This window comes from Cynocephalus volans, chromosome 17 (assembly GCF_027409185.1).
Source record: "Cynocephalus volans isolate mCynVol1 chromosome 17, mCynVol1.pri, whole genome shotgun sequence".
NCBI classification, from domain to species: domain Eukaryota; kingdom Metazoa; phylum Chordata; class Mammalia; order Dermoptera; family Cynocephalidae; genus Cynocephalus; species Cynocephalus volans.
This window is the reverse complement of record NC_084476.1, coordinates 533817-554509: the sequence shown is the minus strand read 5'-3', so window position 1 is coordinate 554509 and position 20693 is coordinate 533817. Positions and strand designations below refer to the sequence as shown.

The following is a 20693-nucleotide window of genomic DNA, read 5'->3' as shown; positions in this document are numbered from 1 at the left end:
TCCCTCCACTCCTGACTCTGCTTTCCCACCTCAAGTCATCTGCTTCATGGGGCAGCTCCAGGCGAGCCTTCAGTGGCCTGGGCAGGATGGTGGGCACGCTCCTCAATGTGGCCAAGTCCTGCCCATGGGGTCAGACCTATCTGAGCTCAGCCCCTCCTCTCCTCCTGGTCTCTGTCCTCTTGTCTGCATCTGTCTGTGTGTGGCCACTCTGGTGTCTCGAGTGTGTCTCCTTCCCGAGTGGACTGGCCACTGGGCTCACGTCTCCTTGTGGTTAGTGCGCAGTCAGGGCGCTGGAAGAAGGGATGGCAGAGGGCTCCCCAGGGGTCCTCCCAGCCCCTTACTAGGGAAGGAATGCGTCTGTGATTCTTAGGAAGTCCTTGGTCCAGCAAGAGCACAGCTCTTGTTCAGTTGGGATGCTTGTGGTGGACCAGCCGGAGCCCTAGGTAGAGCCAATGGAAACCCCAGAGTGACCCTTCTGGGGGCGACACCAGCCTAACTGGCTGACTGCTGCTTGGGCAGCTCCTCCTGGGGAAGTGTTCCCGGGTGGCTTGTCCCCAGGGCCTTCCTCTCAAGGGTGAGGCCAGGCCCTGCAAGTAAGGGGTCCCTGAAGTGGTCAGGTATAGTCGGGCCACCTGGATGGAGGTGGCCAGGTGCCTACTCTGCGTTCTGGTGATGATGACGCTCCTGCTGTCCCCCCCATGGCAGCCAGCATAGAGCTGGGCTCAGTCTTCCCAGGATCTCTGGCTGCTTGCTGGCTCTTGTCTCATGGGGCAAGAAAACTTGTAGGGACTGATGGTGTCACACCAGGGCTGTTTCACATTTCACAGCTGTTTCACAGCTGTTGTGGGCCTCTGGCTGTCTCAGCCTGGAGACCTCAGAGCAGGGCCACAGAGACCCTCAAGGCTTCTTTCTGAGTCCTGCAGTCGCCCACAGCACTTGGGTTGGGTGTGACTGAGCTGTTCCCTGGCACAGCGGGGTTGCACCTACAAGCTGAGCCAGGACATCATGGGAAGGGGTCCTCCATGTGGTTCCTCAAAGAGCCCTTTTAAATAAGGGCTTTGCCTGGATGAGTGTCACCAGCCACACTGCACTTTGGGTCAGTGGGGTGTTGTGCCAGCAGAGCAAGGACAGAGATAGTGGACGGGGCATGTGTGGGCCGACTCAGATACCAAGGAGGAACCTGGCATGCAGATTCAGAGATGCAGGGGACACATCCAGAGAGGAGCCAAGTGGTAGCGGCTGCGTTGTGGGCAGATGCAGAGAGTCTCTGGTGATGTTGGGGCCCACAGTGGCAGACAGACCCAGCAGGAGCAGGCCAGGTGGTGCCACAGGGGGCCGACGTGGGGTGTGCAGATGGCCCGTGCACAGGCCGCTCAGTGTCTTGCTCCACCTGGGAAGTCATGGGGGAGCCTGTCCACCCAATGGCACCTTTCAGTCCAGCAGATAACCTGGACTCTCCGCGTGCTTTAGTTGGCTCCTGGGGAGAAGGGGCTGCAGCCGAGGGCAAGGTGAGGCAGGGCGTGTGTGTGCAGCTCATCTGCACCCACACACAGCTCCTGAGCCCGCAGCCGCCGCACGTTCCCATGGTCTTCACGGCTTGTCTTTCCTGACAGAACCGTGATGCCCCCAGACTTGTGGCTTCATCAGAGTGGGCCACTCACTGCTGACCAAATGGCTCAGAGCCAGGCCCATCTCGGGCTCCTGGACTGCTTGAGAGGACTGAGGCAGTGAGTGGCCGTCGGCCCTCACGGGGCTCCTATGCCTGGTGGACACCCGTCATGGCTGTCTTCCACTTTACACCATTCAGCACGGTGGAGAGTCGGGCCCCTTGTTTTGGTCCCGGCTGGGAGTGGGCAGGTCCTCTGTGGGTCTGTTGCAGGGCGTCCTTGGGAGTGGAGGCAGCACGGCTTCGACGCCTTAGGGGAGACAGGTCAGGGCCAGGGGTGGCAGCCAAGGCTGTGGGTCAGCAGGTGGCCCTCCGCGTTGCCTGGCCTGCCCCCTGCCCCGGGTGCCAGGTGAGGCACTGTGCTCCTCTGCACTCACACTCGCAAGGCCTTGCACCCGGAAATGGCTCCCCACACTGGAACGTGGACTTCTCCTGCAAAGGGACAGCGTTTCTTGTTTGTCCACCTTGGACAGGCTGACTGCAGGGACTGGGCTTTTCCCACACCTGTCCTTGCAGCTCAGAGTGGTGCTTTGAGTGGCCCAGGGTCCTGGAGCTGGGAGCAGGCTGGCCTGAGCCTTTGCAGGCTGCGGCTGTTAGTGCAGTTGGGGTGTGGCCAAGGCCTTACACCTTGTTCACTGTTTTCCCTTTTGCCCTTGCCTGAGTCTGATCCTGGCTCCATCAGTGACTCACTGTGGGGCCCCTAGCAAGTTACAGCCTCTCTCCAGGCTCAGCATCCTCATCTGTGAAACTGGGAAAAGAGTAGCTCTTGATTCTCGAGGTGGCTGCAGGGCTGGATGAGGCGGCACTGAGCCCAGATGCGGTTTCCGCTTGGTGAAGGTGGGACTGGGGTTGCCTACTTTGGTGGTCTTACTCAGCAAAAAGCCTAGAAAGCAAAGGGCTTTCTGTGCACCCTGGGCTGTGGAGTCCAACGTGAGATGTGTGAATAGAGGAGGTGCCTGGGTCCTGAGGTCGGAGGGTGGATCAAGGACTTCGGTAGTCTGGGCAGCGAGGACCAAGCCTGGACCACCAGCCAGCCCTGGTGCTGGGGGTATCTGAGGGTTGTGGCCCTGCTGGGAGGTGGGGCTCTCCATGGAGTTGAGAGAGAAGGACATTGGTGACCATGGTAGGGGTGTCTGCAGCCCCAGGCCTGCCTTCTGGGCTCCTGGTCATTCAGCCAAGTGGCAGCTGCCTGGCCAGGGCTGATCACCTTGGGGAGGGGCTGAGGCTCTGTGTCTGCTCCTGAGAAGGCCGGATGCTCCGTCCGCTGCTGTCTGCTCCTGGCAGCACCTGCCTCTTCCTGGGTTCCCTTGTAAACAGCTCCTTTCCTCCCGGGAGGTGGCGATGGGTGGGGGCCTCTGGAGGAACGGCTGCTTGTCGTGCACCTCCTGTGGCAGGCCGCGCTGCTCTGGTGCTGGAGCAGGGCCCAGCTCCCCAGGGAGGCGGCAGGGGCTCCCCGAGTCCTGCCTTTCCATCGTTCCTGCCTGGTTTGGACGATGCCCCGTCTTGCCCTTCCTGGCCAGTCGTCCCCCGTCCTGGAAGCATCTGAACATTCTTGCTGGTGCCCACTGTTCCCAATGCCCTGCACCCCTTGGCCTCGGGCTGCCGTCCACCTGCTCAAGAGTGGCCTCGAGCCCCCCGTGGGTCCTCCTGACAGGCTGGTGCTGTCACAGTCTGCAGGGTCCTGAGGGAGACCAAGGGGGGGTGCTGAATCCTGCTCCCCGGGTGTCCCCCCGACCGACCTCTTCTGCTTCCACTCTGCCATCCCGCCATTGCTGTGTGTCCATCTGTGGCTCCCCCAGGCAGAGAGGTGGGCGGGCGGGCGGGCACTCACTGCCAGTGTCCCCACAGCAGGCAGCAGAGCTCGGCCAAGGCGCGCTCGGTGTGGGAGCAGCGGGCCGGCCAGCTGCGGCTGCAGACCCTGCGGGCCAGCTGCGAGGCGCTGTACGGCGAGATGGAGCCCGAGGAGCGGCTGCGCTTCGCCACCGCGCGCCACCTGCGGCCCGACGTGAAGACGCACCTGGACCGGCCGCTGGTGGTGGAGCCGGCCCGGGACGGCCCCCGGGGCCCCGCGGCGAGCAAGGCCCGGCCGGAGGGCGCCGAGGCTCCCGAGGGCGCGGACGCGCCGCGCAGGCACCACCGGCACCGCGACAAGGACAGGGCCCCGGGCCCGGCTCCCGCAGCGGGAGAGCAGGACCGGGCGGACGCCCCGACGGCCGACAGCGCGGAGCCCGGGGCCCGGGAGGAGCGGGCGAGGCCGCGCCGCAGCCGCAGCAAGGAGGCCCCCGAGGCGCGCAGCGGGCCAGGCCGGGGCCCGGGGCCCGAGGGCGGCCGGCGCCACCACCGGCGCGGCTCCCCGGAGGAGGCGGCCGAGCGCGAGCCCCGGCGCCACCGCGGCCACCGGCACGCGCCCGACCAGGGCAGGGACGGCGCTGCGGCCGCGCCCAGGGCGGAGCGGGCAGAGCGGGCGGAGCGGCGCGCGCGGCACCGCGGGGGCCCCCGGGCTGGCCCCAGGGACGCGGAGAGCGGGGAGGAGCCAGCGCGGCGCCACCGGGCCCGGCACAAGGCGCCACCTGCGCACGAGGCCGCCGAGAAGGACGCCGCGGACGAGGCGGCCGAGGACGCCCAGGGGACCCAGGACGCCCAGGACAAGGAGCTCCGGAGCCACCAGCCCGAGTGAGCGAGCGGTTGCGCGGCCGTGGAGGGACAGGGGTCGCCTGGGCCCGGTGTCCTGGCCGGGCGGGGTCCACGGGGTTGGGCAGCGGACCTGGCCAGGCTGCCCCGTTCACCCTCACCCTGCCCGGCAAGGTGGCCCTTCAATTGCTTAAAGCTGCTTGGCGGGGACTGTGCACACGAGTGTCGGCCGCTATTTTAAGAGACCCCAGGAGAAAGGGCTCAGGGGTCAGCACTGCTGTGGGACGTAAGGGCTTGGGAGGAATGAAGGGGCCCCCCAGGAAGAGAAAACTGGGGGACACTGTGGAGGGAGGACAGGCTGGAGAGCATGAGGGAGCCCGAGGGGGACAGTGCTGGCTGGCGGGGCCAGGGGCCAGGCTGTGTGGCCACTGACAGAAAGGACCCACAGGCTGGTGTGGCCGTCTCCTTGGCTGCCGTGGGACCTGCCTTGACTCCGAGAGGCCTGAAGTAACAGGAGCCTGGAGGCTGGCACTAGCAGTCTCCATGCTTGCCGACTGGCCACAAGCCACCCAGAGCACAGACAGCTGGAGGCCACGGCTCAGGACCAGCCAGCGGTGGCACTGTCTGTGTGTGCAGAGCTCCGTGCAGGCCTTTGGCCTGGGGGGGGGGGACACTGGGTGGAGTGGCTTAGGGACACATCCTGCTCCAGTGTCCTTCATTCTGCAAACAGTTCTATTTCACATAAACATTCCGATGCCAGCTGTGCCAGGTTCTGTGCCAGGGGCAGGCAGGTGAGTCAGCCTCATCCCTAACATTCAGATCTAAAGACGAAGAAGCATACAGGGTGATAAAAACCATACAAAATGCCAGAGTAGCAGAGGAGGTGGTCAGAGATTTATTTGGTCTGGGCAGAGGCTTAGGAGCTGGGTTTTCCAGACTGAATAGGAGCCTGGGGCTGCATCAGACTCTGATGTGCATTCTTCATTGCAGGGAGCCACACTGTGACCTGGAAGCGCAGGGTGTGGGCCCTGTGCATGCACTGCCCAGCACCTGTCTCCAGAAGGTGGAAGAACAGCCAGAGGACGCAGACAATCAGCGGAACGTTACTCGGATGGGCAGTCAACCCTCGGACCCAAGCACCACTGTGCACATCCCAGTGACGCTGACAGGACCTCCTGGGGAGACCACGGTAGTTTCCAGTGAGTATCTTCCTGTACCAGTAGGGCAAGGCCCAGCCCGTGCAGGTCCACCTCTCTCTGTCCCTCCTGCTGCACCGCAGCTGCTTGGGGATCCAGCTTTTCTCTGTGCATTGTTCTCCCAGCTGGAGAGAAAGCCCTTTGCTGTCAGCATCTGTCCCTTGATATCCCTTTGCTTTTTAGTGCACCAGAGGTAACTGAAGGGTAAGCTCCATTCTCCCCACTTCCAAAATTTGGAAGTTGCCAGCTAAGTGTCAGGCACTGTGTTAGGGTGCTGCAAGCACAGCAGAGGGGAGCCAGTCTTGTAGGAAGACAGAGCACAAAACGGTCACGACTCTCTGTAGTTGCACAAAAGCTGCTAAAGACTGTGGCCACGGCCTTGACTGGGGCTGAGAACTAGCGGGTGAGGAGGAGGAGGTTCTCGGTAGGTGTCTTCTCACCTGCCCACGTGCTCACGTGGTCCCTGCTCCGAGGTTTCCCCGAGGCCCCCGCTGAGCTGCCTCCTTTCTTCCGCCCACTCCCTCACGCACAGTTCGTAAGACCTGAGTGAGCAGCCTCTCCATGCCTGACTGTGTGTGGGCACAGATGTCATTCCCGTCCCCAAGCCTGTCTAGTAGGGAGAAACTTGCAGGTGACAGATACAGACCCTCACACAGTGGGGAGGATGCGCGGGCATCTCACGAGCACCGTGGAGCTGCTTTCCCTTCTCAGGTACAGAGAGCATTTTGAGGGAAGAGGGGAGAAGCCGCAGAAGCAGGCTCATGTGGGATGCCAGGTGAAGCATCCAGGCTTCAAACGGGGACCCGGTCAGGATACTGTCATCCCGGGGATGACAGTGGGGGCGGCAGGCTCAGCTTCCCCTCCCTCTTTGTGTCCTTGGAGGAAAGCTATCCCTGGTCCGTTGTCTTGTTTCGCTTCCCATGGGCGCAAGTAAGTCTTTGTCTTCCCAGCCCTGCTCCCCACAGTCTGATTCTCTCTGGACTAGCTTGAGGACAAGCCCAGGGTCCCCACCTGGTGTTTGCCCAAAGGAGTCTGGACGTGACCCCCTCCCCACCCTTCTTACCCGTAGCTGCTGCAGGCAGCCCCTGAGCTTTGCACTGTCTCTATAGTCTTGCCTTTTCCTGAACGTCACAGAGTTGGAATCACACAGTGTGCAGCCCTTTCAGACTGGCTTCTGTCACTTAGTGACATGCACTTGAGGTTCCTGCCTGTCGTTTTGTGGTTCGATAGCTCATTTCTTTTTAGCACTGAATTAACACTCCATTGTCTGGAGGTACCTCAGTGTGTTTAGCCACTCACCTACTGAAGGGCATCGCAGTTGCTTCCGATTTTTGGCAATTATGAGTAAAGCTGCTGTTAACATTCACGTTCAGGGTTTTGGGAGCATAAGTTTTCAGGTCATTTGGGTAAATGGGCAAGAGTGTGATTGCTGGGTTGTATGGTAAGACTAGGTTTATCTTTGTAGAAACTCAAACTGTCTTCCGAAGCGAAGCGGCTGTACCGTTTTGCATTCCCATCGGCAATGAACAAGAGTTCCTGTTTTCCACAGCCTCGCCGACTTTTGGTGGTGTCAGTATTTTGGATTTTAGCCATTCGGATTGAGTGTGTAGTGGTGTCTTGTTTTAATTTGCACTTCCCTGGTGACATATGGCGTTGAGCATCTTTCAATACGCTTATTTGCCATCTGTGTATCTTCTTTGGTGAGGTTTCTGTTCAGACCTTTTGCCTGCTTCTGAATTGGCTTGTTTTTGTTTTCTAATTGTTGAGTTTTAAGAGTTTTTGTATATTTTGGACACACGTCTTTTATCAGGTTTGTGTTTTAGAGCATTTTCTCCTGGTTTGTGGCTCAGCTTTTCATTCTCTGGATACCTTGTGGTTTTGGTTGTTACTGCTGGGGCGGGGGGGTTACCTGGTCCCTGTTGTTACGTCTGTTAGACGTAGAAATCTAGGCTATTGATTTTTAAATGTTAATTAAGCATCCTGCGACTTTTCTGAATCCTCAGATTGCTGAGTGGTAGTGTTGGTTCTTTTTGTCTTTTCTTCTATCAGGACTTCTGCATTATAGCTCTACCACTTCCTTTCCAGGTTCTAGGCCCCCCATTATTATTGTTTTTTGCCTGATTGCACTGGCCTGGACGCTGACAAGTGGGAGTGGAGTCGTAGCGCCTTTGCTTTGTTCCTGCCTGTACTGAGTCAGATTCTGGTTTGGGGCATGAGGAGTGTGTGTGCGTGTAAAATCATGATGTGAAATCACGTGTGTAACTTCATGTTATAGTATCCATTAATTCCCATTTCAATAAGTGTTTTTATCTGGAATAGATGTTGAATTTTGTTGAGGAACTTTTAAGCATCCATAGAGATAATGTATTTTTTTCTCCTTAAATATAGGGATTTATAGTAATGAATTTCCTAATATGGCATGATCTTTGCAATCTTAAAGTAAACCCTGCTCGTTTATTATATTTATTTTTAATGTGACGTTAGGTTGTGTTTCATATTTTGTGTAGGATTTTTGGATCGGTACTTTTACGTGAGATGTGTTCTACAGCTTTCTTGTGTTATGTTAAGCATCATAAGGGTTAGGCATCAGGGCCGTACAGTTATCTCTTGCTTAAGTCCACAGCTTCACTGCTCTGTTCCTGGAAGTGAAACGTTCTGAACGAGGCTCCCGTTCCCGTTATTTTAAATGATGAAAAATTATAATGCGCTACATGTCAACTCAAAATCCCCAACCAACTTCCTAAAATATAACTAATGCACAGCTAAATAGTAAAAAGTAACAAACTATCACACTGGGACATAAAATACTTAGCATGTTGTCTCCTGATCACCAGTTGAAATAGCTGTTAATAAACAATTGCTTTGGACACTTCCTTTAAATGAAACTTCTTGCACTTTTCAAAAATATCCACACATGATTCTGATACTCTATCAAGTAAATTTGAAATCTTTCCTGAGAGTTACCTGCACATTATTTTGTTTAAAGGGTTGTACTGAGTTTTGGGGATGTATACGATGTATACATTTTTTCCACATAAACGTCAGCCCCAAAATCCAGCAATGAGAGACGTGTATGTTTTCCTGAAGTGTGGGCGTTTCACAGTCAGAGGTGCTCTGTTAGGAAATTTTACCTGAGGAGATATTCTGTGGGATATACCTATTATTGGTTCATAAAAAGAATTAAAATGTTTTCTTCTTTTCTTGTGCTCTGGGATGGTTCAAATAGCATTGACATTATGTGGTCTTTAAACATTTGGTAGAATTCCCTTGTGAAACCATGTGTCTGGTCTTTTTTTGTAGGGTAGTTTGTTGATAATTTCTCTATCTCTGTGTGGATATTGATCTGTTTAAATATTGTCTCCTGACATGAGTTTGGTAAAGTATATTTTCCTTAGAAAGTATCCATTTAATCACTTACTAGCTCTGTGAATTAAGAAAAAAAAAAGCAATTATCCACTTTAGGCTTTTCAATTTATTTACATAGACTTATGCAAAGGAGTGGCTTAAGTAATTTGTTTTGTTTTGTTTTTAATTTCCTTCTCATTCAGCATTTTCCCCCCCTTGTCATTTTTTGTCCTGCGTATTTGAATATTTTCCTTTTTTTCTTGATTAGATTAGTTAATGGTCTATCCATTTTGTAGATTTTCATAAAAAGAAGACCAGCATTTTAATTTATTTGTTAGTTCTGCTACAGTTTTGTACTTAAAACCTTTACTTTTCAATTTTATCTTTATTATTTCCTTTCTGCTTTCGTTTGTTTTAATTTGTCATTCCTTTTCTAGCTTCTTGAGTTGAATATTTTATTTTATTATTTAATTTTTGTTATGTCATTATTTAAAGCTATGAACTTTCCTCCAATTTCTAATTTAATTGTATCCTATAGATTCTGATATTTGGTATCTTCATTTTCACCAAATTTTACGATAAATTATGTAATTGTGGCTTATATTTGCCCTCGGTGTATGTTTGTAGATTCCTTGGGATTTTGCACACAGAATCAAGTCATCTGCAAATGAACGTGTGATTTTTTTCCTTCCTGACACACGTGCCTTTTATTTCCTTTGCTTCCCTTGTCACACGGGCTGGGGCTGACAGTGCCGTGTGCAACAGCTGTGGTGAGAACCGACGCTGTTCCCACGTTGCCGGCTTGTTCAGTAGGAAGCATCAGTCTTTCACCACTGAGTATGACGGTAGCTGTAAGGTTTTTTATTTTATTTTATTTTATTTTTTGAGATGTTCTTTTTCAAGTTGAGGAAATTTCTCTCTATTCCTTTTTTCCCCCATTTTTATTATGCATGGATGTTGAGTTTTATCAAATGTTTTTCTGCATCAATTGATATGATCATGTGGTTTTTCTTCTGTTAATATAGTGGTTTATATTAATTGATTTTTAAATATTAACTTGACGTTGGATACCTGGGATCAACCCTACTGGTTGTTGTGGATACTTATTCTATATATTGCTGAATATTTGAATATTTTGTTGAGTTTTGCCTCTATATGCATGAGGGATATTGGTCTGTAGTTTTCTGTGCTGTCTTTGTCTGGTTTTGGTATCACAGTAATACAGGATTCATAAAACGTTTTGGACTGGATGAAATTGTTCCTCCTTCTGTTTTTCAGAGGAGATTGTGTTGAACTAGTGTTAATTCTCCTTTAAATGTTTGGTAGAGTTTTCTTTTTTTTTTTATTTTATTTTATTTTATTTTTTTAATTTATTTCTTTTTTTTTTATTTTTTTTTTAAATTTTATTTTGTCGATATACATTGTAGCTGATTATTGCTCCCCATCACCAACACCTCCCTCCCTTCTCCCTCCCCCCCTCCCCCCCAACAATGTCCTTTCTGTTTGCTTGTTGTATCAACTTCAAATAATTGTGGTTGTTATATCTTCTTCCCCACCTTTGGTAGAGTTTTCTGATGAAACATTTCTCTTTGGGAATTTTTACATTACATAAATTTTCTTAATAGTTATAGGGCTGTTATTTATTTCATACTGGGTGAGTTGTCGTAGTTTGTGCTTTTTAAGGAATTGGTCCATTTCAAATAAGTTGTCAAATTTCTGCATGTCCAGTTGTTTGTAGTATTTCCTTGGTATCCTTTTGATGTATCTGCATGATCTGCAGTGACAGCTTGTCTGATTTCTAATATTGGTAACTTGTTGTCTTCTCTCTTTTTTCTTTGTCAGTTTTGCTGGATGTATGTTAATTTTACTGCTCTTTTCAAAGAACCAGATTCTTGTTTCATTGATTTTCTCTATTTTTCTGTTTTCCATTTCGTTTGATTTCTGCTCTTTATTATTTTCACTTTTCTATTTTTTGGGCTTACTTTGTTCTTTTTTAGTTTCTTGAAGTGGGAGCTTAGATTATTGATTTGAGTCTTCTTTTCTAAAGTAAACATTTAGTACTATAAATTTCCTTCTTTGCATTTCTTCAGCTGCATCCTACAGGTATTCATATTGTATATTTTCTTGTTTGTACAGTTCCATTTAAAATTTTTCCCCTAAGACTTCCTGCTTGACTCGAGGATTTGTTTCCATGTATTTGACGATTTTCCTGTTATCTTTCTGTTCCTGACTTCTAGTTTGATTACTTTGTGGTCATTGAGTACAATTTGTATTGTTTCAGTTCTTTTTAGTTTGTTAAAGTTTGTTTTATGGTCCAGGATATGGCATATTTTTTTTTTTTTTTTTTTTTTTTTTAAAAAGATGACCGGTAAGGGGATCTTAACCCTTGACTTAGTGTTGTCAGCACCACACTCAGCCAGTGAGCGAACCGGCCATCCGTATATGGGAACCGAACCCGGGGCCTTGGTGTTATCAGCACCGCACTCTACCGAGTGAGCCACGGGCCGGCCCTGGCATATTTTGATATACGTTCTGTGCGTGTTTGTAAAGAACACGCATTCTGCTATTTTTGGGTGGAACGTTCTGTAAGTGTCAATTAGATCCTGTCGGTTGGTAGTGCCATTGAGTTTTTCTGTATGTATGCTGATTTTCTGTGTAGACCTATCAATTGTTGAGGTTCAAGTCTGCAACTATAAATGTGGATTTATCTGTTTCTCTTTTCAGTACCATGAGTTTTTGCTTCTTGTATTTGCAGTTCTGTTGTTGGGTACATACACATTTAGGATTTTTATGTATTCTTGGTGGATTGTCCCTTTTATCATTGTGTAACGTCCTTATCTTTACCTGGCACTTTTCTTTGATATGACGTCTACTTTATCTTATATAAATATATCCACTCTTGCTTTCTTTTGATTAATATTTGCATGATATGCCTTTTTTTATCCTTTTACTTTTAACCTAGGTATATTATATTTGAAATGAGTTTCCTGTAGACAGTGTATAGTTGGGTCATGTTTTTAGTCCACCCTGTCAATTCTGCCTTTTACTTGGCCTATTTAGACCACTTACATGTAATTATTGATAGATTAGGGCTTAAGTCTGGGGTTTTTTTTTTTGGTTTGTTTTCTGTTTGTTCTGTCTGCTTCTCATTTCTCTGTTTTTTTCCTGTCTTCCTGTGAGTTATCTGAACATATTTTAGAATTCCATTTTGATATGTCTATGGTATTTTTGAATGTATCTCTCATATAGGATTTTTAGTGGTATTACATTACATATTTGCAACTTACCCCAGTTTACTGGTGTTGTCATTTTACCAGTTTGAGTGAAATATAGAAACTTTACTTCTCTTTACATCTCTTTTTTTTCTACCCCATTTATAATATAATTGTCTTAAATATTTCCTCTACATCCCTTTAGAACCACATTTTTTGCTTCAACTGTCAAACATGATTTAGAAAATTCAAGAGGAGAAGGCAAGTGTGTTGGGTTTACCCCATTTTTACTCCTGTTATTCTTCCTTCCTTCCTGATGTCTCAGTATCTCTTCTTTCATAATTTACTTTTTGTTTGGAGGAACTTTGTTAGCCATTCTTTTATTTTAGGTCTGCTGGTGACAGATTCTCTTAGTTTTCCTTCATCTGAGAATGTCTTGATTTTCCCTTCATTCCTGAAGGATATTTTCACTGGGTATAGAATTCTGGGTTGACAGTTCTTTTTTTTTCAGCACTTGAAAAAACGTGTGCCTCTTCCTTCTGATCTCCATGGTTTCTGATGAGAAATCCACTGTCATTCGAATTGTTTTCTTCTTCTAGGTAAGATGTTTCTCTCTCGCTGCTTTCAAGATTTTTTTCCTTGTCTTTATATTTCAGAAGTTTAATTATGATGTGTTTTGGCATGGGTTTCTTTAAGTTTATTCTGTTTGGGTTTCACTTGACTTCTTGAATCTGTAAGTTTATGTCTTTTGCCAAATTTGGAAGTTTTTCATCCATGATGTCTTTGAATACTTCTTCAGCTTTGCCCTTTTCTTTTTCTTTGCAGGCCACTGATGACATTAATGTTTGATTTTTTGTTATAATCTGAAAGGCCCCTGAGTTCTATTCACTTTTTACAGTCTGTTTTCTCTCTGTTGTTCAGATTGGGTAATTCCTGTTGTTCTATCTTCCAGGTCACTGATTCTTTCCTCTGTGCCCTTCATTCTGCTGTTGAGCCCATCTATTGAGATTTTAATTTTAGTTGTTATATTTTTCAGTTCTAAAGTTTCCATTTGGTTCTTTATATCTTCTATTTCTTTGCTGAGGCTTTCTGTTTCTTTGGTGAGGTTTTCTATTTTTTATTTGTTTCAAGCGTGCTTTTAATTGTCTGAGCATTTTTACAGTGGGTGCTTCTAAAATCTTTGTCAGATAATTCTAACATCTGTTTCATCCTGGTGTCTATTGATTGTCTTTTCTCATTCATGTTGAGATTTTCCTGGTTTTTGGTGTGATTTTTGGTTGAAACCTAGATACTTTGATATTATGTTATGAGCCTCTGAGTCTTATTTAAATCTTCTGTTTTGCTGGTCTATGGTGACACCACTCTGGCAGGAAGAGGGTTGGTAGTAGTGTCATTACTGACAGATGAGGGTGAAAGTACAGGTTCTTCATTTGACCTCCTCTGACCCCCAGTGGGAGGAGGGGGCTCCTCATTACTGCTGGGCTAGGGTGGGAATTTCAGCTCCCCTTGAAGACTCCACTTATACTGACCTGGCTGGGAGAGTTAGGAGTGACTTGTGACTGACTGCTCCCCACATGGCTGCCATGACACAATGGAGCCTGACCTCATTACCTCCAGTGGTAGTGAAAATCCAGTCTTTCCTAGGACTCCCTCTAGGAACAAGGGGGAAGGGATGCCTCATTCCTGCTGGGTGAGGCTCAGAGTCCAGCTCCCCATGTGATCTTTCTGGCATTGTATGGGTTGGGGGGTCTTGTTACCACTGGGTGGTGATGAAAGTCCCTCCTCTCCACTTGGCTTTCTCCGACAGCACCCAGCACGGCCTTTGGGAGGCTTTGTTACACTCAGTGAGGCTGGAAGTCCAGGCTCCCCCCTCAACCTCTGCTGGTTTGAGTGGAGGTAGGGCCGTATTTTTTCTGCGGAGATTGGTTGTAGTATAGTGATTATTGTCTGCACGTTCTCCGTCTTGCTAGGTTGGCCCCTTTCTTAGTCCTTTCACTAGGGAGAGCTGGATTTTGTGGGGGCTTTTAAAAATTTGCGCCTGTTGGCATTGCTGGCTTCTCTAGCACCAAGTCTGGGATATGTGGGGCATAGAACAGAACCCCGAAAAAGAAAACTTATTGGTATGTCATTCCTTGGGTCCCCAGGTCCCACACACGCAGTAGTTCCCCCTCATCTGTGGTTTCAGATACCTGCAGTCAACAGCCGTCCAAAAATCACTGCCCTTATGCTTTGGGGCCATTGTTGAGTAAAAGAAGAGTTACTTGAACACAAGCACTGAGACACCATGACAGCTGATCTGAAAACTGAGGTGGACACTAAGTGACTAATGGCCACCCGAGCAGGATGGAGTGGATTGGTGGAAGACGTCACCATGCAACTCAGGACAGTGTGCAGTTTAAAACTTAAAAGTTACTTATTTCTGGAATTTTCCACTTATGTTACAATGCCTGTGCCATTTACCTCACTTCCTTTCATCGCGTGGGCATTTCATCTTCTCACATCATCGCAAGACGAAGGATGAGTGTGGTACAAGACGCTTGCAGAGAGAGGGCGGCGCATTCGTGCGACCTGTGTTACAGGATGTTATATGATTGCCCTATTTTATCATTGGTTGTTCTTAAAGTAAAAAAATACACAGAGGTAGATCTCTAAGATAATGTTTAATTTGGGAAAACAGGATTGGAATCTGGGGCACACACGGAGAGTGGGGCGGTCTCTGGTGTGTCCAAAGAACAGAGAAAAGTCTGGGAATTTTATTAGAGGAATGTTACATACTGTTTTGAAAGAAAGCTGTTTGGCACTAGTAGAGTTTTGGGAGTTGGCAGGCGTTGATTGGTGAGTGACGGCAGTAGATTAAATCAGTCTCGGAGTCGTGGCAGGTTGTTTCAGCAGCTACAAGGTACAACTAGTCTTCGTGTTGCGGCAGGCCGTGTTGACAGCCGGATTTGTAGAAGATTCTTCTTGCAGCAGGTGCTATGTGCCCTGAGTGCTTTTTTCTCCTGGCCCTTTGACTCCAATTTTAGTTTGGGTATAACCAGAATGACCCAATCGTTAATCTCTCACTGAGCCTAATTTATAAATTAAGCTTTATCATAGGTATGTATGTGTAGGAAAAAATATACTGTATCTACGTTTCAGTGCTATCCCCAGTTTCAGGCGTCCACTGGGGGGGGGGTCTTGGAACTTGTCCCCCATGGATAAGGGGACACTGCTGTAGTTAGTTGTGCTTAGTGCGATAGGTGGGGGAAGTATTTCTGCCTCATCCTTCTAGAAGCTGAATTCTTGAGTTAATTTTTATACGTGGTATGAGATAAGGGTTGTGTTTTTTTTTCCTCCCTATGATTTTCAATCATTCTATTTGTTGAGAAGAGTATCCTTTTCCCACTGAATTACTTTGACACTTTTCTCAAAAATCTGTTGATAACTGTTATTTTATTTCAGGAAAAACTTCTGGGATTATAGTTTTAATTGTTAGTTCTGTTATACTGGTTTTTTTTTTTTTTTCAGACATTCCAGTTACAGACATCTTGGATCTACTTTGCTTGTCTTCTGTATAACTTTCTTTTTAATCCTTTTCACAACTCATCTGTTATTTCATATCTTTTTCTTCTGGCTCATTTTACTCCTGTCTGCTTTTCCCCTTCCTGCGCTTTCAGTCGTGTCTGTTTCCCTTGCACTCCTTCTGATTTCTGAGATGCTTTTGTCTTTTTCTTCAGTTTCTCTCCTGAGTTTGGTCAGCTCTTATCTCACGTCGCCTAGTTGTCCCTCTGTTTGTTATTTTGCACTTTTGAATCTGATTTGTCGTGTTCTTTCCTATTAGCAATTGCTTGTTTAATTATATTTAATTTATGCTGAAAAGCCGTGTTAGTTTTTCTCTGCTTTGCGGCTTCTTTGTGTCTGGAATATTGCCGTTAGCTGAACGGTTTTCCTCCTTACTTTGTATTTTCTTCTTACAGAATCTCAGTATGGATGTTGGGTTCTTTTTTCAGATGATGATAAAGTGTTTGATTTCCCTGGACCAGCAATTACATGTGATTTTGTGGAGTGTGGGGAGGGGCCTGGACGGCTTTACTTGCTTTCCTGCTTCTATTAGTGCAATGAGAGTTCTTTGTCTGGACTGGGGCGGGGGGTCTGTCTAGCTCAGATCCTTTGATAATATCATGCCTCTGTGGGCTCCTTGACTCGGCTACTTGCATCTCATCACTAAGCTACCAAAGTACACATTTCCCTTTGAAGAATTTCTTTGTCCTAGAAAAGCAGTGTCCAGGTTGCTACCTGCAGTCCCGTGTACTTTCCAGGCCCCTTCCTGTCAAGTCCCCAGACCCAGTGTTCTTCTGATCGCCCAGGTCTCAGACCTGCTCTTCGTGTCTCTCTGCCTGAGGTGGGCCCTCTCTTCCAAGGAGGACTCCAGCTGGTGTCCAGACTCCACTGTCACGAGGGTCCTGGTGCCCTCTCCTGCCCTCCATGCCATCTCTGCCTGATTCTGCAGGTCGCAGGTGTTTATTTCCCCGCTTGGATGTGAATTCAAGTCTGTAGTCTTCTTATTTCCCTTACGCTGTAGCTGTGGACTGTGGATGATTTTGTTCTCTCTCCTTATTGACCATACAGTTTATGGAGGATCTGGGGAGACGTTTGCGTGTAGGTCATGCCATCCTCTATAGGAACCAGCTTCTTACTAGCTTTTTAGTGTCTGCTAGATTAGTAGTCGTGGCACTTTCACGTTTCTAATGTCCTTCACTTCCTCTGTCCCTCCATCCCCCCTTCCTTTGATAAACCCTTCTTTCCCTAAAGGTCTGTCGATCTAAACAGTCTATCAAGGCCTCAATCTTTGTCTTTCTCGATCTTCTGTATGTATTGTTTTCTGTTTCATTAATTTCTGTTGTTATTCATTATTTCCTTTCTTCTACTTTCTTTACCTGTATTGTAACGTTCTTTCTCCAATTTATTTTTTTGTATTTTCAGTTCATGACATTTGAGCTTTTCTACTTTGCTAGTGTGTTTAAGGCATTAAGTTTTGCTCTACGAATTATTTTAGTTGTATATTACAAGTTTTGATTCGTGAGTTGTTTATTAATATGGTTTTGAATTTCCAAATGGCAGAGGTTACTTTATGTCGTATTGGGATTTTTTCCCTTTTTTTTTTTGCTGTTGATTTGATAATTTCTTCTTGTAATTCATCACTCTTTATATTTCAGATCAAGAAGAAGCCAGTCGTTAGTCTAAATTGTGGTCCCTTTGTATGGCTCTGTCTTCTCTCTATGGCTGCATAAATAAAACCTTTTTTATTATGAAAAACTGAAGCACGTGGGAAAGCGTAGACAAGTGTAACGAACCCCCATGTCCTGCCCCCGCCCTCAGCAGTTACCCACGTTTTGCCAGTCTCACCTCACGTGTGTCTCCTGCTTCCTTGTGTATTATTTCAGGTATTAAAATGCCGGTGAGCATCTCTGACAATGAAGGATTCAGCATAGTCGTAGTAGCATTATTACACTCAGCAATGTTCATAATAATTCCTTAATGTTATCTGATACCTATTCCACATTCAAATTTTACCCGTTATCTCAAAAATAACTTCTTACAGGCGGTTTGAGTTAGAATCCAGAAAAGTCTTTCCCACTTGACTTGACTTAATCTAAGTCTCTTTTACTCTATAAAAAGTCTCCCCCTTTTCTTTTTATTCATGCCGTTTATTTGCTGAAGAAACCATGTCGTTTATCCTGTAGTCTCTCCCACGTTCCGGGTTTGGTTGATTGCATCGTGGTGTCCCTTAGTACATACCTCTGTCTTCAGTGTGTCCTGTTAACTGGTAATTAGACCTGGCAGAGGGCTTTTGACCCCTGGCACTGTTGTGATGTTAGTGTCATAGGCTGTCTTGTGCGTTTCATGCCTCTTGCCACTAGATACCAGTACCACCCTCAAGTAGTGACAACAAAAAGATGTCTCTAGACATGGCCACAGTTACCCCTGTTTGTGGACCACAGATCTAGGGCCTTGGTTAGAAAGAAGCAAGTTCAGTTCTTTTGGAAAGCATTGTCACTGGTGCTGTCACTTCCTGATGCATTGTGTCAGGAGCCGCGACGTCTGGTTTCTCTCTGGGCAACGTGAAGACAGGTCCATCGGTTCAGCCTGACCCTCCCATTGAAAAGTTCTTCATGGGCCTTTCCCTGATGGCTCTAGTGACACCGTTGATTATTACCCGTCTACGGTTCAGTAAGAGTCACTAAATGGTGAATTTATAATTTTCTTATTCTTTGTGTGTTTATTATTCTAGCTTTTTCTGTAGGGAAGGATGGTAAGATCTTATGAACTGTTTGGTTGCTCTGCAATGCAGTTTGTGTCTGTATTGAGAAAGATGCGTGCTTGATTCTGTCCCTTTATTTATGAATTTTCAAAGTAATGAATCAGGGTGCCCTAGCAATTCCAAACGTGACCAGTGAGAGATTTAAGAAAACTATTATTATGAAATTTTGGTTTTAATGTATTTGATGTGTGTTAGTCCTTTGGAATCACTACCTGTATTACTTTTGACGCTTAAATTGTCCCATCTTGTCCAGTGGGAGACCCTTAAAGTTGGCTTTTTTGTTTTTCTCACATGCCTGTAATAGTTTTTGACAGCAGTTTTCTTGTTTTCATCTATGACATGTTCCAGGATCATTTTGTACATTTCCTGCCTCAGACCTGGAACTGGCCGTCTCTCCGGAAAGACTTGTACCCTGGGCTCTGCTGTCCCTCCTGTGGGTCTCCCTTCCCTTTCCTCAGTGTATCTTTGCCTCCCGTGGCTGAACACCTTCTGCTCCTCTTCGGAGGACTTGCCCTTGGACTGCAGAGCTACTGCAGTTCAGGACCATTTACATCCCCTGGGTGGCCCTCGGCCAATGAGAGGAAGGTGCCCGGTGCTGTGGCTTCAGGTCAGGACAACTCTGAAGTTTAGTTGGGAGCCCAGAGTGCCCCTATGGGGGCTCAGGCTCCCTTTTGCAGGACATCCCCTGGGATTGCACTCCTGCTCGGCTTTGTCACGTCCTGGTCCTTCTCTCGTCCCGTGTGGTCTCTTCTGGGAGCACATCCTTCATCAGGCACATCTCACGGTCTGCTTTGGTAGAGCCTGGCCCAGATGGTGCCTTTGATAAGAAACATGTTTGAAGACCATCACCTGTGGTCATTGCTACTGGGTTTTTTTATTGACTTCAGGCTTTTTGGTGGACTTTTTAAAAGAGAAAAGTATGTCCTGAATTTTATGGCACTTGTAATTCAGATTGAAAATTGTAGGATTTTTACCTGATTTCTTGGATTTTATATTTGTGTCTCTTTTCTCCTGTGCTGAAAATGTTGTCTTTTTGTCTTTTTGCTTTGCTTATTCTGTTTTTTTAATGGTATTATTTTTAAAAATTCTACTTTCTAATTATTTGCTCCTACTGTATAAAAATACAGTTTTTATCTGTTGATTTTGTGGTCAGCCACAGAGTTGCCAAATAGACTCTCTTGTTACTACTCTAAATAGTTTTTCTGTAGATTATTTTTAGGTGGACACAGTTGTACCATCTGTGAATATGTCATTTTTGACCCATTAATTCTTTAAAGTCTGTTTTTCAATTTCCAAGTATAAAATTAAAATTTTAATTAATCTTTTTGTTTCTGATTACTACCTCAATTTCTAACCTAATTGTGCTGTGATTAGAGAACATGACCTGTATGATAGTTCATTTGAGATGTATTTACAATTGCTTTATGGCTTGGCTTTATGGTCAATTATTTTATGGTCAAATTTTTGTAAATGCTCTGGGTGTACTTAAGAAAAATATGTTTTCTCTAATTTCGGGAGCACTGGAATTTATATATATACATATATATCTGCTAAATCAAGTCTGCTAGTCATGTTGCTCAAATATTCTATATACTGTTTACTAATATTTTGCCTGATTGGCCTATCAATAATTGAGACAGGTGTATTGAAATCTCTTTCTCTCTATGGATCTGTCAGCTCTTGCTTTATGTTTTTATTTATGTGTTCAGTGCAATTATTTTGAATAGTTTGAAGTGTGCAGCGTAGTATAAAAAATGATCTAACAGATTACTAACTAACTATTACATACATTTCTAAAATAGTAACTATGGGTTTCTGAATTTCTTTTGTGGGCACTTTTTCTTTTATTTCTTCCTTTAAAAAATAATTTCTATTAAAATACATAAGTAGTTATCCTCTTTAATAATAGTTTTTGCCTTAAAGTGTATTTTTCAGTTGTGAATGTAGCTCCCTGAGTTGTTTTGTTTGTTTGTTTGTTTATGAGCATTTGCCAGTTATATCTTTTTCCATCTTTTGACTTTCAACCTTTATGTGGCCTTATATTTTAGGCTTGTTTCTAGGAAACTACATATAACTGTATTTTTAAAAATCTAGCTGGATAATCTCTGTCATTTAATTGCCAAGTTTAGTCTGCTTATATTTATTGTGACTATTAACTTACTTGAACTTGCTAGATCCATCTTAGATTGTGACACTTGTTCTATTTTTCCTATGCTTTCTTTTTTCCCTTCCTTTTTAATATTGAAAAATGGATTGTTTTGACTGTTTATTTGCTTACATATCTCATTTGTCCCTCTACTAGTTTAAAAATTGTAAATTCTATTTCTCTTCTTTCACGTGTG

At 46.3% G+C, this 20693-nt stretch overlaps 1 protein-coding gene across 2 annotated transcripts in view; it reads left to right on the top strand.

Annotated features, from left to right (window-relative positions):
• Positions 1-20693, top strand: part of CACNA1B (calcium voltage-gated channel subunit alpha1 B) — a 195330-nt gene that overhangs the window by 112801 nt on the left and 61836 nt on the right. For both annotated transcript variants that reach the window (XM_063081919.1, XM_063081920.1), the window contains exons 19-20: positions 3515-4339; positions 5288-5496. In XM_063081919.1, the coding sequence (XP_062937989.1) occupies positions 3515-4339; positions 5288-5496 (1034 nt within the window). The remainder of the gene's footprint in view (positions 1-3514; positions 4340-5287; positions 5497-20693) is intronic.